General features: G+C 38.1%; 2 protein-coding genes across 7 annotated transcripts; both read right to left on the reverse strand.

Moving 5' to 3' along the window:
• Nucleotides 1-3664: 3664 nt before the first annotated feature.
• LOC103470218 (cationic trypsin-like) lies at nt 3665-5048 on the reverse strand. Its single transcript, XM_008418480.1, has 5 exons — nt 4968-5048; nt 4706-4868; nt 4308-4588; nt 4071-4207; nt 3665-3970 (listed from the first exon to the last, which is right to left on the reverse strand). The coding sequence occupies exons 1-5, from the start codon at nt 5002-5004 to the stop codon at nt 3824-3826; spliced, it is 765 nt and encodes a 254-aa protein (XP_008416702.1). The 5' UTR covers nt 5005-5048; the 3' UTR covers nt 3665-3823.
• A 2317-nt stretch (nt 5049-7365) lies between these two features.
• golm1 (golgi membrane protein 1) lies at nt 7366-17662 on the reverse strand. 6 transcript variants are annotated; one of them, XM_017306906.1, is made up of 11 exons: nt 17469-17662; nt 15521-15655; nt 14011-14178; nt 13815-13869; nt 13616-13718; nt 11934-12057; nt 11325-11481; nt 10912-11124; nt 10695-10838; nt 10491-10589; nt 7366-9090 (listed from the first exon to the last, which is right to left on the reverse strand). In XM_017306906.1, exons 2-10 carry the CDS (start codon nt 15647-15649, stop codon nt 10492-10494), a joined length of 1191 nt encoding a protein of 396 aa, XP_017162395.1. In that variant the 5' UTR covers nt 15650-15655; nt 17469-17662; the 3' UTR covers nt 7366-9090; nt 10491. The 6 variants fall into 6 exon arrangements, with proteins under 6 accessions (XP_017162395.1, XP_017162393.1, XP_017162396.1 ...); XM_017306904.1 differs by having other exon boundaries at nt 7366-9111; nt 11325-11484; XM_017306907.1 differs by having other exon boundaries at nt 10695-10835; nt 17469-17661.
• Between the last annotated feature and the right edge of the window lie 654 nt (nt 17663-18316).

The raw sequence follows: 18316 nt of genomic DNA on the forward strand, positions 1-18316 counted from the left end.
TCCCAAGGCGTTCCCAGGCCAGCCGAGAGACATAATCCCTCCAGCGTGTCCTGGGTCTTCCCCGAGGCCTCCTCCTGGTGGGAAGGTGACCGGAACACCTCACCAGGGAGGCGTCCAGGAGGCATCCTGACCAGATGCCCGAGCCACCTCAACTGGCTCCTCTCGACGTGGAGGAGCAGCGGCTCTACTCTGAGTCCCTCCCGGATGACCGAGCTTCTCACCCTATCTCTATCTACTTAGGTAGTTATAATTAGTACTTAGCAAGTAACATGGATTTTTAAAAATTTTTATTAACTTGCTCTCTTGCCACGTTTAGTCAGAAAGTAGAAAATAGAGCCACTCTCTGCAATTAACCTCTTTAAGTTACAGTAAATAATAATAACCAGAAACAATTGATATGCCTTGTGATTTATTGATAGTTATTTTTGATCTGAAGCATAAACTGCACTGTTCAGAAGATAGGGGGAACATAAAGTACAATAGTGACAAGAAAATGACATTCAAAATAATCTTGCATAAAGAGAATAGTACAAATTGTGGTATATGTGCCAGATGTCACAGTGAATTAACATAGGAGATAATCCAAAATTCCAAATTGATTGCAAGTCCATATTGTTGTTTTTGCTTTTTGATTAGTTGAAGGTTGAATTGTAAATATATAATGTTTAAGTTCAATCAAAACAACTGAAAAGTAGATACATGTTAATGTGTGAGGCACTAGCGGAACAAGTCATAATCGGGCCGGGGGGCGGGGCCAATGACCCCTCACCCGTATCGCCTGCGCTGCTGGAAACTGTTAAAGGAGGCGGGGGGATGATTAAGGTGCGGGGCGGTGCGGTTTGGGTCTGGTGTCTCGTTGGATTTTTACCCAGGAAGCACATTGGCTAAACCGTGAGTCAAACAGCCACTGGGACTGACTACTATATACTCCATTGAGGGACAGTAACTTTAACATTACATACACCTTTCTGAACAGGCGAGGGCGCACTTTCTCCGTTTATTAAAGTGAAACCAGTCCTCCCTGGCACCTCCAGACCTGGGCCTACATGGGTACCCATATGGGCCCCGACCGGGGTCAGCCGCCCTGCCCATAGCTCCGCACCTGGTGTGAGGCGCCGCACCCCTCACTCTCTAGCTCCCTTCACTGAGGTCCCAACTCACTTCCTGCTCAGAAAGGTTAACACTTACCCAGCTATCTGCGCCTGTGGTACTTAGACCCCGAGTTTGCAGAGTGTTCACCTCAGAGGATCTGCTTAGCTGGTTACCAGGGAAACTCGCCTGGAAGGCATGCCGCATTTCTGGTATTTTATTGGTCGGACTAAAACATAGGGTAACACTTTATTTGAAAGGGTGTGCATAAGACTGGGTCATAAACATGACATAACACCTGCCATGAACAGGTGTTATGAATGTCATACAAGTCTGACATTCATACAGACTTGTATGAATGTCATTATTTACCGAAGTGTCATTCGGTAAATAATGACACTTTTAATGCAAAGTTGCTCTAAAAGTTGCATTAAAAATGCCAACTTTGCATTCAATTATCAGAATTTACAAAATCATGCAAAGTTGGCACTTTTAATGGACTTTTAATGCAACTTTTAGAGCAACTTTGCATTGAAAGTGTCATTATTTACCGAATGACACTTCATGACAACTGTCATAAACATTCATAAAGACTCATTCATAAAGACTTCTTTATGTTCATGACAGGTATGTCATGTTTATGACAGTGTCATGTCAGTCTTCTGCACACCCCTTCGAATAAAGTGTTACCAAACATAGCTAAGCCTCCAAAGCCTCCATCCAGAGACCTTCTTTATCCTTGCAGGGTATAGAGGCTGGTGTCTTTCTCCAGCAGTCACTGGGGGAGAGTCGGTGTACAGAGATTGGTTGCCATTCCATCAAAGAGCAACCATGTTTTTGGACAGTGGAAGATCAAGAGCTTAGCATCCACAGGGAGAACATGCAACACTCCATGCAGAATGACCACAGAGAATCAGAGACCTTCATATTATGTTTTCCTCCATCAAACAAACCAATAAACGGGCTATTTATAATGCAGAAAGTTATGGCCTTATAGAGAATCCTGCTAAATCTCAGAGGTTGCCTGTACTTCAGAGCCCTCTGCTGGCTAAATTGTGCTACAGCAATCATTCTGATCTCTGAAACCCGTAATAGTATTTCACACCCTGAAACCCAACAAGGGCATGTACATAACTGAGCTCCCAGCTGGTATCTGGTAACCATTACGCGTGTCAACACATCGTCAAAATCTTCTAATTTTTAGCAACATGGGCATGCTCTACATTGAGTCCAGATAGTGTCAGGCCTTCAAATGTGTTCAATGAAATGTCTCTTAAAGAAGGGAATAGATTTCCTGTGCTTCCCATAGATTTATTAGCACACAAACAGAATAATCCATATTTCACAACTGAGAGACTGAACTTCTATCTTTGAAACAAAATCAGTCTTGTCTTCATAGACATCTGGATAAAGTTTTAGGTCTGCTAAAAGTCTTTTATGTCATTATGGTTTTGCAGCCTCATCTCTGCCACTACAATGAAAATAAAGAGAAGCTTCAAATGATGCTGTAGTTATAATGGCGCTTACCGTCACAGCACTCTTTACCATTCAGAGAGATCCCTCCTGTCAATTGTTAACACAGCTGCACACCCATAAAATATGCACAATATACATTTACAGGCATTTGACAGCTTGATTTTATATTTAACCATAAGATGGCAGCTTGTCTCTAAGAAACCAAAAAAAATGAAAATAAGAGAAACAGTAAGAGAACACCATTCATCCTGGTAGGATGTCAGGAGTGTGTTGGTCTGCTTTAGGCATCAGCATGCAGCTGTTTGTAGACCAGCAGGAGTCGCTTGTAACATTGTCACTCAGACTTCCCTTATTTAGAAAGCCAGTCTAATCTAAGCGTACTTAAACAAGCAGGGAGTGTCAAAATAAAAATAAATAACTAAAAGCCTCAAGTGTTCAAACCCACAGGAATTAGATACTACCTTACTCAGACAAAGAATCAGTTACGGAAAAGTTTGAGATAAATGAATTACACCTTAAATGACTCTAGATAAGGGGCGCTGAAGCTCTCAAAGACTGCACTTTAACACAACTTGTCTATGGCACATTTGGGTGTATTTGGTTTTTTCCAGATGTTCTCACACCTGAATCAAATGAATGGCTCATTTGGGGGTCTGTGGAGATGAATGATGTGCTGCTGAGCCAATTCAGCAGTAAGTTGTTAGGAATGCATCTAAAAGTTGCAGAACAGTAACTCTCAAACTGGAGTTCGACACCCCTTGCTCAAGTAAAACCTCCTTTTTTTTCAGATTTTCTTAGGTCTACACCTCAAACACTGAGGTGTTGTGTAGGAAGTGCTTTCCTTTTCCCTGGTGCCTGTAGGTCATGTGTTGGTCTTCAGGCAAATCATCATTTCTGCTCCATGGTGGGTTGAGTATTTAAAAATGTGGGGAAATGAATTGTGAGATGTGACACTGGATATCAGGAATAGTTTGATGCCCTAGCTTGAAAAGTGGAAGTGAAACTCGAACGTGATAATGGTTTTTCAGTTATGGAAATGAGACCTTGAACGTTCAGATAGCAGACAGATAGCACAGAGCAGACAACGCATGGAGTTTTGATAGTTCTATCTTTTTATTGATGGAGATGAGTGGTTGTAAAGCACATCTAAATAAACACACTAAGATGATAGGCTACAGTTTGACTAATAAGCACAAATAAATAGGTAAATATGGTAGTTATTTTAATTATTAAATAAGATATATCTGGAACGTACTCATCAGTTCTCCTTCATTGTTTTACCAATCCACTCCATGTACTGACAGATGTCCAGCATTACAATGGTCTTAGCACATGTATCCACAGGCTGGCTAACAATAATTCCTTGTAGATGTCCTTTGTACTCCACAGCTGAGCCTGCGTCGCCCTGAAACACAGAAATCACAGGCAGGATGGTTTCACATGCGGAACAGCGTAGAAAAACAAAGCAGTATTATATAGTTATGTCAGTAGAATGGTTTTCTTACAAAGCAGGACTCCACTCCAGGTTTGAAGGCACAGATTGTAGATTCACCGCTGCTGTATTTACTGTCAGGTTTATCATTCTCTCCACACTCAGAGATCTCTGTGGTGGCACATCTCACCTCACCAACCGGTTTACTGCCTGATAACAGCAAAAGCCTTGAAATGTCACTTCCTTTTACCAAAAATAAATTGTTTCATTTATGACTAGTTTTTTTACATATATATATATATATTCTTACCTTTTGCCTTTGCTCCCATTCCTCCAATCTGCACTTTTGTTTTTGGCTCTAGCTTTGTGCATTCTCCTGAAGGGAGGCTGATGGCAGGAAGTTTGGCTGACATGTCCTCATTCAGCTGGATGAGCATAATGTCATGAGCATTTCCTCCTTCATCTTTGAAGGTGTGCTGCTGTTTGGCCAGAATAGTTTGTTCGTGTTTGTTGGAGTTGCCTTTGAACCAGGAGACAGCTTTTGTAAAAATGGACACATCGTTGTTTACGCCAAGCTTCACTTTGACTGTCCTGCAAAGAAACGAAATTGTAGTGAAATTACTGGATGGGATCAGCTCAAACACACGCTGCAAAGTCAGTAATTAAAAAAAGAAAAGTACAAGCAAAAGTGAACTGTGGATGTCTTACTGCTCTGCACAGTGAGAAGCTGTGATGACCCAGCGGGTGTTGAGGAGAGCACCTCCACAGGACTTCCCGCCCTGAGCGGACTCTATCTGGACATGGTACTGCCGGTTCTTGCCACACGATTCACTCCCAAGAATCCTCTTCTCAATAGTGTTTGATGCAGCACCTGAAAAGGAAGAAAGAGCAGCCATTCAGCGTGCCGCAAGTACCAAACGCACAAAGCAGAATGTCTACCGAACAACTTTCAGCCAAGGTCCAAACTCACCTGCAACCAGCAAAAGGAATACAAAGTAATGCTCCATCGTGGTTCTTCTTGATGTGGATCGCCTCTGGTGTCTGACTGATGCTCTGACTGTCTTTTATAGGCCTTATCAGATTCTGGGGGACTTTTTTTTTTCTTTTTTGCCGTTGGCTAGTCTGGTTAGGCAGCCGATTACAAGTTCCCCTCATGGTGCATCAGTCAAATGAACTGAACAGCAGAGAAGATAAACGGAGGAATGGATGAGTTAAATGAAAGGTTGCTACTGGACAGTAGCAACATTTTAGCAACAAGAAACAAATGAGGACAACCTAGTTGTAAAAGGAGTTCCTGTAAAGGCCACGGTAAATGTTGTCATATTGTGGAACATTAATGTGCAACAAGGTTTTATGTCATTATTATAGATGTGAAGTTTGTCAAAACGTATTTATTCTTAAAATTTATGACTGCACGTCCCCTCTTCCTGTCGTCATCTGTTACCACCAACTTGATTTCCTCTTTTGTCAGAATAAATACAGTGAATCTGAATGTGTCGGCCATGAAGGCAACCTACTGGACCTGAGATGAACAAAGAAGTCTTACATACGTTCAAGAAATTTTAATACATAGTCATATGCAATGAATTCAAATATATTTTCTGATTAGGTTTGTTTGGCAGATTAAACGTATCTTTTGAAAATAGCCTTAAAGCAAGAGTTAAATATACTTTTCATATGTATCTAAGAGTTGCTGTATGACAAAGTATTTTTTATTTTTTGCAGAGAACTGTATGTGTGAGAGTTTCCAGAGTTCAGTGAACCTATTATTCATACAGCTGCATAAAGTTTCCACTTTATCCCTCTATCCTAAATGTATTGCTGCATTTAAAAAGTTGCATCTGGCCAATGGAGGATCAGAGTTTATGGAAAGTAAAACTTCTAGGAGAGTTGTTGTTTACTTATAATGTGAATCGGATGAAGATCAGTCCACTTCCAGTTAAATTACATTTAAAACTCCCACAGATGAATAAAATCAAGAGCAAAACAGCCTAGCTGACAATTTATGGCTGTCAGTACACAGTTAAATACTGCTTAAAATATCCCTGTAGATCTTTTGAGAAGTATGCTTCTAGTTTATACTCCCACTTGTTAATCTTGAATATTTTAAACTGAAAACAAAGCAATGAGCTAACAAATTGTCTTTGTGCCCCTTGCTTTGCATTTGAGATAACTGTATTATTTAAATACTGTGGTACATTTTTTATCTGAATGCACAAAGATAATTATTCAAATGTTTTATGACCACATAGATTTTGTGCTTTCACATTGTCACAAAAAGTTGAAACTTTGCTCAAGCAAAGTCCTGTGGTTTAAAAGGTCAGTCAGTTCGGTCATTCTGATGGCAAAACCTCTTGCATTTGCTAGTTATAGTGCATTCCTCTCTGACAATCTAAATGAAATGTGCCCCCCAAAGACATCGTTCAGAAGAACAAAGTAACAAAATTAAACTAAAATGATGGGAAAAAAATATGTGGAAGAAAACTGAAAAATAATAGAAGACAGATCAACTAAAATGGCAAAACTTATAATCTAATGATCAAATGTTGGGTAATCAGTGAAGACATATGGCTAACTATGTTTATTGCTTGAATTAGAAGATGCTTTTCTGAAGCCAAGCTATCGGCAGAAAGACCTCAAAATGTTACAAGAACATATTCGCTGGTCAAAATAGAAACGATGCAACAATTGTTGAATGATGAAAGCAACAATCTCACTTTTGGTTGCAAGAAATCACACAAAATACGATACTAATAAAAACATTTTTTTATTCAACTCTATTGTAAATTAAACAACGTGATTATTTAAATCTTTCATTTTAGAAGCAAAATAAAGTCATAGCAACGAATCAAAGCAAGCAAAACAAACAAAATACAAAGAATATATTTTCTTTTAAGGTTAGCACATTTGTATTTTAGAAAAGTTTCTTTTTATTTTCTTTTAACACAGATAAACTATTTTAACATCACAATTTAACTGTCTAAACTTTACATTAACAGACAATAGTAAAATATGTAAAAGCAGAAAGAAAACAGAAACAATCTTGTACGCAAGGATTTTCATTGGCAGTTCTCCATCAAGGCTGATATTGTACTTTAGATAATTCTGGTAAAATCATTACATTACAGGCTCTCTGCTTGTTAGCAGGTACGTCACTTTGTGGTTCCACCTAAACTGTTTTGACCTTTTCCTTTAAACTGTTTCAACTTCTTCCTTTGGATTATGAAAATAAACAAAGCTGCTTAATGAATTAACAGATCTCCACAATTTGCTAGGGTTTTGTGGAACAAATCTTATAATTCAGCATCATAAAAGATAAAAGAAAAATGACGTAATTTGAACATTAAGAAGTTCAAAAACGATGGAAAAAGGTTTAGATAACAGAAAAAGTGTGAGTTTTATTTACATGTACAACATTTTTGGAGTTTTTAACTGTATTTCAATATGTAATGATATTCCAATATTTGTCATCTCAGCCACTCAGCTGCGTAACATCTACACTTATAAAACAATATAAAAGTCACAACGTACAGCATGGAAATCATTCAGATATGCAAAAAAACATTCTAGGAAGGTCATTTCCAACTTCTAGATTATGTAATCTTGGAACAGACAACTGATGATAAAACATTCTGGAAATTAAAATCTACTCACTACATCTATATTACAGACATTGAGTAAATAAAGTACATCTTGTCCTGCATAAATCACAAGGCAACCGATTTTTCTTCAATAAATTCAGATCGACTTTTTGTTACTTTTGACGTCTACAACTAGCTTATATTTGCACTTACCCAGTTTCCAGCTCAGTGTAGCTTCACTATGAAATGCACACGCACATCTCAGAGTTGCAGTTCACTTCTACTGGCTCCGAGGAGCCATGAAGCACAATTTCATGTTCCTGCTTTGTGTAAATGTGTACAATTACAATACAGCAATTTTTTTTTTTTTAAAGTCCCTGCCGGGATACTGACACAGAGGATGCGGCAGACAGTGAGCGCACAGAACGATCTCACCGTCTTCACACGTTCGAATCTCCACAGAGACAGCAGATTAAGATGTCGACACACAACTGGTCAACAAAAGCAGATGCGGCCTGGAGCAGCGACATTTAGGATCCGCAGGAGAGCACTTAAAGCATCTCCTTGTTCTAGTTCAAATACACAAAGATGCAAACAGTAACCCACATGATGCTCTGTGGAAAATACAGCTCAGAAGGAAACGCCTGCTCCCAATGAAGCGCCAGAACATTTCAACAATGGTGTAGACTTAATTATTGAATATAACTGTACTGCAATAAAATCATGCTTCAAGCAAAACGTTTGACTCATCTATAAACTCTATGTTTGTGTGTGTGTGTGTTTTTTTTATTTATTTCATTTTATTTTTAGGAATGATCAATAATTAAACCAAACTACAAATACAGCATGTTTTATGAGAAATATAGCAGGAAACTACAGGAAAAGTAACTTCCCTCTGTTACAGGGCTGCTAGCTTAAAGAATGTTTAACAGATGGGTGAATACTGACTTGAAATAAACTCAAATATAAAAAAAAAATGTTCTAAGAAACTATACAGGAGAAAGGTGAAGGCTTGTTAAAGAAGCAATAATGCGAAAAGTAACAGCGCTCTCTGGTGGCTGATGCGTGTCACAGCAAGCACTCAGATCTTGAAGCTCCTCTCAGTATTTCACACCCTGAAGCCCAACAGCAGTAAGTTGATATCTGAATTCACAGTTGCTATCAAGTGACCTCAAGACCTGTCAACACATCATGAAATACTTCTCATTTTAATCCACATCGACGTGGCCCAAATGGTGTCAAGCTATGAGATGTCTTCCGTCATGTCTGACATTCACTAAAACAAAGCAAAAAAAAAAAAAAAAAAAAAAAAAAACAGAAAGGAAACGGATGACATATCCTCGAATGAGGAACGACGATAGTTGGTCATCTCATCATCTAAACGAGATCAAGAAAACGGTGAAACGGGTCTGTGTTTTCGCTGTGTTTGCTTGGTTGCTGCGGAGCTGTGGTGCACAACATCTCCTGTTCTCTGAAAGGGGAGATCTGGAGGATTCTTCCTCTATTGTGTCTCTGCAAAACAGCCGCAGGATTCTGTTAGTGAAACAAAATAAAAGTGGTGATGTCATTATGTTGCTGGTGCATCTGAAATAATATCATCCACAAATTAATTTAGTACAACTAGTGTTATACTATTGGTGTTGGATTCAAAATATAACACAAATAATATATTTATTCATCACACACATTTTTTTCCCCTTTTTTATTCTTCTAAAATTAGGATTTTTAGAAGAATAAATTTAATACAGAAACAAAAATGTTATTGTGGAATAGGACTGCATATGGTATTAGGCGATAATATTGGTAATTTTGCCACAACAAAAATCTGTAGCGATATGAAACCTCTAGTGTTTTGGGTAATGCCGTTCGTGTGCAGTGTGAGCATCGGCTGCCCTGAGATGTAGAACACAAGTTCATAAAACTGAGATTATATAGACCAACAGTTACTGTTCTCTCCACAGCCATTTGCAATACGAATATTGAACAGACTGATTTTGTGATAGCGATATATTTAGGACTTATAGTGTTTGGAACACAATCACAGGGAAGACCGCTGACTTTACAACTCTCCAGCAGTCATTCACAGGGCTAACCCACATCAAATCACTGCTAGTGAAGCTCACTGTCCAAGCATATTAACTGAAAATTAAGTGCAAGAAAGAAAAAAAAAACATTAAGTCGTAGGAAATGGTGTGGAAGTGACAGGGATGAATGTAGGATTAAGACAAGAGTTTGTGGGAAATTTAAGCTGCAACGTTCGCCTGGAGATCCAAGAGCCTCCTAATAAAAACACAGTCGACTTCAGAAGTTTCCTAACTTGACAAAGAGAAAAAGGACTGTGCTACTTATTTATATTCCAAAGACCTCTCTCCAGATTAAACCGTTTTTTATTTTCATTTGGAAGTCAACGTTCCAGGTTGGATGAAAAGGTGCAGAATCTGAGTTGCTTCAGGTCTCATGAGGTTTTCAGTCAATGATGATCTGAAGATCATCAGACCATCACCAGGCATTGCCCACAGAGGCAATCTGTGGGCATCTGTCCCACGATCTGTCCCTTTGCAAACACACTTTATGGAGATGTTGCTTTTATTTTCTAGGAGAACTTGTCACCTGACCACACTGACAAAAGTCTCTGCCTGATTTAACGACTGTGGTTGCCTGATGAGAGAGACCAGAGCCTGTCATGCCACACTTGGCCTTACGTAAAATTGTAATTTGTAAGAATACAAATTTTGGGTTTTCATATCAAAAATCAACAGAAGTAAATGCTTGAAATGTGTATCTATCTGTAAAGACTATATAGGAGAGGTTTCCTTTTCGATTGACTTATTTGCTACAATTACTGTGTGATCCTGAACTATATAGTTCAATAAGAAACCAAATACACCCACTGAGTATATGGGTGTATTTACCTCAGTTTTGAGCAAGTGCAGCTTGTTTGTCAGCTTCAAACTCTCCTTCATTCTCATCGTCGCCATTATAGTCAGCCATTTCCTCCTCTGTGTTTTTATCTGCCAAAATTACAAAAGTAGGAGTGAAAAAAATTTATTCTGCAACTACATATAAACAGAACAAAACGAAAAGAAACATGTTTGGCATATTTTTGTCTGTTTTACTTCTCTGTTCTTTCTCCAAATCAACTCCATCGACAACTTGCTCGTCTCCGTCATATTCATCTGGTTCCTCAGGCCTTTGACCGTTAGCCGTCTCCTCTGCCTTTTCTTGACCGATTAGGATGTCCTGCACTCCCTGATCTGCTTCCGTAAGAACTGCTGTTTAGAATAACATCACTGACAGACAGAAAACCGTTTCTATATACCGTCTTCAATTCACCTTCAGTTCGGGCATCTTCCCCGTGAACGTCCATCACCTCTATGTCTTTATCGTCCATCAGATGGTTTGTCAAACCTTTTCTGGTCGTCGCCTCGGACGTTTTCCCTTCTCCCTCTTTCTGCTGCAGTTTGTCCTGATTCTCTGAAGCAGCCAACCCAACGGTCTGGGACTCGGCTTTAGAGAGATCGTCTATCAGAGGCTGTTCTGACGACTCTGGAAGTGAAATTGTTTTTGTTCAATGACAGCTTTAATGATAACCAAGAATTATTTAAAATCTAAATATCACCAATTTTGTGTTCAATGTTAATAAGCAATGCTTCAAAAATAATAATGTTGGATTGTTTTTACATTTACCTAAAATAACTCATGAATTACTCTGCTTTCTTGTTTTGTTTATTTATTTTTTTTGTTACCTTTGTCAGTGTCGATGTTGATGAGCAGCTCAGAAGCTTTACTTCCTTTGCCCTGAGGGATGTTTGGTTCCTGGCTCACAGCTGCAGCTGCTTCAGCCTCTGTGGGAGCGGCCTTTCCTGTTGGCTCTTCTTTCTGTTCTCCAGTCTCTGCGTTTTTCTGCTGATGGGGAAAAGTGTCAAAAACTATTCTTACTTGCATCAAAGCTGAAACAAAACACTCGAGCAGAAGAACCCACAAAGCAGAAAGTGTTTCACCTCCGTCCCTGTTCTTTTTGATATGGCTGCACTAACATACATAATACGCAACAGCATTTGTAAATGTGCATCTAACTGCCTACTGAGAAAAAGAAAATGAGAAAACATTTTTGTGTTACTGTGATTGTGCAAAGAGACACTGACACTGTTTCAGAGTTTTCACTAAGTAAACAAAACATTGTTTATCAGCACATGTAAACAGTAATTATTCCTGAATCACAGGAGTATTTCTAACCTTAGTGGCTTATTAGTCACCTTTTCACTGACCCTAATTCCAAAGCTAAAAACTTTTGATCATTTTAGTTATGAGGGCAGCATTCCTTTACATACAGTCAAACAGGTGAGCCGAGTTACCTGCGTGGGAGAACCTGCAGGCGGAACGACTTTCTGAACATTCTTCTGAACTTCAAGTTTAACAGCTGCCACTTTCTCGTCACACAGCTTCTTTTGGGACAGAACCTGAGACTGACAGTGAGCTCTGCAAGAAAAGTGCAATGCAACAGAGTCATGTTAACCATCAACTTTACAGTCAATCACCAAAGAATCGATATTCAGCTTTTTCCATAATTTGTCAAATTGGAAACACAAACTTCAATGTATTTTTTTAAGGATTTTATGTAAAAGCTCCCCCCAAAAAAACTGCATAATTTTGAAGTGGAAATTCCATGACATGTTTTCAAAATGTGTTATTTTGCATAAGCCAACGCTGCTAGTCCTCCGTCTCATGTTACATTATCCACAATATCTGCACATTTACTGTTGAAAATGTAATAAACTAGAAATGACAGTCTACAACGAGAAGATGTTTGTGGAAACATATTGGACACTTGGACATTACCAACATCTGATATGTTTTTTTTTTTTACATGTTTCGAGACTTGTTCCTCCTCTAACCTAACAAATATATATATATATATATATATATATATATATATATATATATATATATATATATATATATATATATATATATATATATTGCATTTGTGGGGAAAAAAATATTGCTTTGTGCTAAATTATTGTGCTGATGTCAGCTGCTCGACTTCACATCATGGCACACAGTGAGCTGAGCAGATTGTGGCGCAGAGGTGGAAGCGAGGCAGAATCATCACAGTTTAAATTAATAAGGACATGAATGTGCATCAGATCCGCAGCGTTTAATCCTTCAGGGGTTGTGGCTTGATGGTTGTACAGGAGCTTCCACCTCTTCTGCTTCCATGTCAAAGGTGTACAGTTGCACCACTGTGCATCTGTTTGTAGCCATTTTCACGTGTTTAAGGTGCTAATGGAAACACTGAGTTGGGAGGGCTTTGCCAGCAGCAGCTTATTTACATAATTGCGACGTAGCCCTAAAACCGCTCAGAACACGCAGAACTGAAAGGGTTAAATCTCAATATCTAAGAATATTATGTATTAATGTAATAAACATGTTTTGTACAGCCCACAGAGTCATCCCAGCTTGTTCAAGGAAGCATAATAAGTCACCTTTAATGCTCTTCTTGCCTATTCTGTCAGCTTTGGTCTTTTTAGGTTTACTTTTTCACACACGCTCTTTTTGTCACAGTGGATTGAACAGTGCCCTGTTAGGATGTCTACAGCTTCGATGTTCTTATAATTTTTCCTTAAAATTATAAGGCAAAATTATAGGCTTTATTTCTTCCTCTTCATGAAGCTGCTTGTTCACCAATGTTCTCTAACAAATCTCTAAACCGTCACAGAACAGAGGGATTTATACAGATATTAAATTAAACATAGAAGATTTAATAAGATTGTAATCTTTGGAGGCAATTGGTTGCAAGTGATTCCCTTTAGGGGCATCAGAGTAAAACAAAAGCCATTATTTACTTACTTGCACTGGTAACTTGCATAAAATCCCAAGAAAATCTATTGAAGTTTGTGGTTGTAATTAATAATGATTTGTGTAACTAATTGTGAAAAAGTTCAGAAGCACAGTTGTGTCTTTTAAAAATAAATTCATTATGAATCAAGCTAATAATAAGCATATTGTTTTCAGAACTTCTAACAAAACTCCTTACATGTCAACAGTGAGCTTATTGCTGAGGATGCTTGGGTTGGCCTGGCAACGCTGCAGCTCTTTCTGAAGCTTCCCCAAGTCATTGTTCATCTGATTCAGCTGACCTGCAGAGCAGACAAAACACAGTGTAAGACATGTTGGCTTCACACTGTCATGATCAGTCAATTTCTGAGAACCAGAGGTTACATTTTAACGGCTACCTTTTAGTTCCTCTATGGTTTTGGTGCTGGAGGAAATATTTTGCTGCAATTTAGCCTGCAGGCAAAACCAAAAGCAGCATTAATTTTAACAGCTGCAAACGAGAGGAATCTCCAAATCTTGCAGAACTATTTATTTTAACTGTTTAACCATTAGATTGTTATTACAAATCCGAGGCTTAGTGGTCATGGTGTTTACCTTCTCTTGGCTGTACGTGTCCAGTTGTTTCCTGCGAAGGCTTTCAATGTGACTGATCTCTTCCACCTGTTTCTGAATCTGCTCCTGAAACTCATTCTTCTTCATCTCTGCGACGCCTCGCTCAGCCGCTCCTCGTCGCACCTGGCCTTCCAGCTCATACAGCTTGGTCTTTGTTCAAACACACAATGACAGATTCTGGATCAGCTCATGTCACCCCGTTGTGCTCATCTCACGTTTTGACAACAAGACGACACATCTGATAGTGGACAGCATTTATCCGAGAGAGGAGATAGGGACAACACGAGAGCTGTTTGCTTCTTATATTTCCAGAAGCCCACAAAGCAACCGACGGAGAATTTAGACAATGCGACAAAATATTTTATCGGGTCTCATGGCCTCATCTAGTTCTTTGCTGTGAAGGTTTTTTCTGCCCTGGCACCGTTTAGACAAGAGGATGCTTAACCTTAACCACAAAGGGAAGTTATGTAACCAGCACCTATAAATGTTAAAATGCACTAAAAAAAAAAAAAGGAAGCAAATTGTGCACTAAGGAGGATTTTCAATTAAAAGAACAAAAACAGACGGCTGCTTCTCTACTTTGCTTTGTTTGGATTCTGTGAAAGTAAATCATTCCCTATGCGTCTGAATAAAATGTGCTTAGGTCTTAGAACCTGACTTACATTAAATAATGGCATTTTTAAAATGACATTTTATTGGCATGGATTAGGTGGTTGATGTATTGGTATAATTTATTCTGCCTTCTTAGCAGCAGAATTCCAGACAAGCAACATTATTCTGATCAATATTAATACAATAAATTCAGTGTTATGGCTATTAACTTGCTGTCTTTTAGAATTCAGATCAAAGTGAAGAAATTAGATTTGATTTTGAGTTTAGAGCCAACGTTAGAATCTTATCCCATGTCCAGGATTCATCTGTAAAGCCTCAGTGCTGATTTAGTGTGTCACATAAATCTTTCTTAGCATTTATCATAGAATGTGAAGTTGTTCCTTTGCAAATTCCTACACATGCTTTATTAACCTGCAGGTGCATGTGTTTAGATTCTAACAGTGTATTTTTGCACGTTCAGGTTAGCTTCAAACAAGTGTTGAGTTTTATGAGGGTTTCCTGTTTCATTTTTGAAGTAGGCCACTCTGTAGTGTCTCATCTAACTGTAGGAAATAAGATTTAGTATTTCAATGTTTTCATATACCTCATACACATAAAGTACAAGAATCTTTCCTGTTGGAAACAGGTGTATTTTATTTTATTTTTTGTACCAGTCAGTGCAAACTACTTGTCTTTACAATCCGAATCAAAATCACAAAAACTGTGAACAGCACACCAGGGTGCGGCAGATACATGAAGCAAGAAGCGACCACTGCAACAAGCATACATTTCAAACTTATTTCACAGCATGGAAAGCATAAATCTGAATGCTCTTTATGTACGTAGTAGAAAGATACAAACCCAGCTTTCATCAGACAAACACACGTGTATGTTCACCTACCTGTAGCTCCAGGTTGCGAGAGCTGGACACCCAGTAGTTAAAGCCCAAAACCAAGATACAGGCAATTAGGGCGGCAACCATTAAAGGAGGGGCTCTTCCTCCACGCCGACCATTCCCAAGTCCACCCATGGCGACCTACAAACCAGATAATAAATGTCAACAGAATTCCTCTTTTTTTTTATATTGCATCCATGCAAAAGCTACACTAATCCAACATATCAACAAAAGAAAGGATGACCTGAAATATGAAATTCTGCCTCACTATACAGATACCAGAACGTGTATAGAAGGAGATATTAGAGATACTCAGCTCTGCAGAGAACAGGGGAGATGTTGCAGAGAGCACCAAGTAATTGAATAATTAACTGCAAAGTGGGAGGACTGGATGTTGTAATCTATACATTTTCTCACACCCTTGTATCTCCAGCAGCAATACATTTCATGCGGGAGGCGGGGTACACCCTAGACCGGTTGCCAGTCCATCACAGGGCAACACAGAGTCAGACAGGACAAACAACCATGCACGCACATGCTCACACCTAAGGAGAATTTTAGAGATACAAACAGTCATATTTTTGGACTTTGGGAAGACCTTCTTGCTGCAAGGCAACAGTGCTGCCAACTGTGCCACTGTGCAGCCCTGGATGTTGTAATGTTTCATGAAAATGGAAAGGTGTAGCATAGATACAGGTATATGGTCAGAACTTTGTAGAACTACTTTCTGCTGCAATTTACATCTGCAAGTCTTTTTGGAAATGTCTGAAGGTTTTACAGAACTTCAGCCAGGATGGAAAGTGTCAGTGAAAATTTTTTTTTTGGTCTAGTCAGATTTTCAATTGGATTTATGTCTGGGTTTTAGACTCAAGGTGATGTGGAGACTTCATCTTCTGCCAAAGATTTACACGATTTGTCTTTGAGGTACTTCTTAAAATCATGCTATGAAATGACGCTGTTTAGGAGGCTGACCATTTCTTCCCAAGTGTAATTTGTGCAGTACTTTTTATTTCCAGTTCCAGATTGTGAGATATTCAAATCTTGGGATATTGTGTTATAATTTAGCTCTGATTTAAACTTCTCCACAACTCTATGCCTGGCTTATCTGCTGTGTTCCTTGCTCTACTTACTCTACTTACCAATAACTGTACCTCTGAAGGCAGCTGGGATCCTTGGATTTTATTTGGGGGTATTAAAGTGAAAAAGCACACCCAACCTTCAAGATTTTTATTTACACGATCCCTCCTTTTTATTCCACGTAACAATAATGTGCTACTTTATGATGATCTATCGTATTAAATCCCATTAAAATATATAAAGCCTAGATTTGAAACGTGACAAAATGTAAATATGTTGTAGAGGTATGCACATTTTTGAAAGCCTATGTAAAATCGAAACTATCCTTCCTAATGCTTTCTTAATGGAAATGATAAGGCAAATAAACAAATGAAGAAGGTCAGTGAAAGATATTACACCATACTGATTTCACTTAAAACTTCAACTGTTGGTGTTTCCACATAACCCGATATGTTCCTCAAAAAATAGATTCGTCTGACGAGAAAAATGCAACTTGTACAAACAGAATATATGTATATCCCTGCAACACTGTACCCTTATTAAATAAAGCCAGTTTAAAACGTGCTTATGGGTTTATTAAAAAGGGAGATATTTCTCCAACAATAATAACAGTTAGCATTGTACAGCATTAAAAAAGGCTTCCGTTTTATCGTCGATCGGAATCAACGTTGAGAACTATAACAATATACTATGTGTTAATGTTATATGAATAAATTAAATCTAAATAATACAAACTATCATAAGAAAAGCATAGCTAAACATGAGCTGTCAATTTACTTACAACAGCAACCAGCATATCAGAAGCTAAAGCTAACACTGTTAGCAACAAAGAGTGTTCCATGTTGGCGTTAACATAGCTCGAAAACTATTTACTTACCAGATATAAACGTCAGGGAAAAAAAATACTTTAAAATACCTGGTTTTAAGAAAGTGATAATCTATGATATATTTAAAAAGAAGATTGCTTTTTCAGAAAATTTGCAACACTACAATATTTGGTGGCTCACTAGTATCCATCACTGCCATACAAACACCCGAGCCTGTAAAGAGCAACGTCTGTGTGTGGTACGGAGAGGAAGTCAGTGGTGATGCCTCTATGGGCCGTGCGATATTTGCATTGTTTACGTAGCAAAAACAAAACAGCGATATAGTTCAATCTGTATAATCAAATTTGCATAGATAAAAAGCTAATTGACATTCTGTTATGGAAATCAGGAGATTTTAGTGTGCTGTATGTTTGATTTTTTTTATTATAGTTTTTTAAAGGTCTGATTTGCAATCAAGACATTACGGAATAGTGTATTTTACAGAGAGGACGAAAATGCAACACGTGCAACCTGTTACTGTCTTTATAAACTGTAAAATATATTGTTTTTCTTTTCTTTTTTTATCTTTTCTTTATTATTTTTGTTTAAATACATTAAATTACAAATATCTATTTTATATAATTAATATCCTTAAAACTTTAAAAAGGAAATTAAACTACCTAATTTTAAAACGTTTAATAATTTTCATTTTATAAATATATGTAGTTACTTAGCCATATTCAGTTTTTAAATTCTCTAGAAGAATCCATCCATCCATCCATCCATCCATCCATATACATTTCTATTCACCCCATAGGTAATTACAATAGTTAAAGAAAAGTACCACCTTACCTCAGATGTTGCATCTAAATGACGCTTCCCCCCTTTCATTTATTACATAGGTAATTTATGATACATT

Source organism: Poecilia reticulata, linkage group LG9 (genome assembly GCF_000633615.1).
Source record: "Poecilia reticulata strain Guanapo linkage group LG9, Guppy_female_1.0+MT, whole genome shotgun sequence".
Taxonomy (NCBI): domain Eukaryota; kingdom Metazoa; phylum Chordata; class Actinopteri; order Cyprinodontiformes; family Poeciliidae; genus Poecilia; species Poecilia reticulata.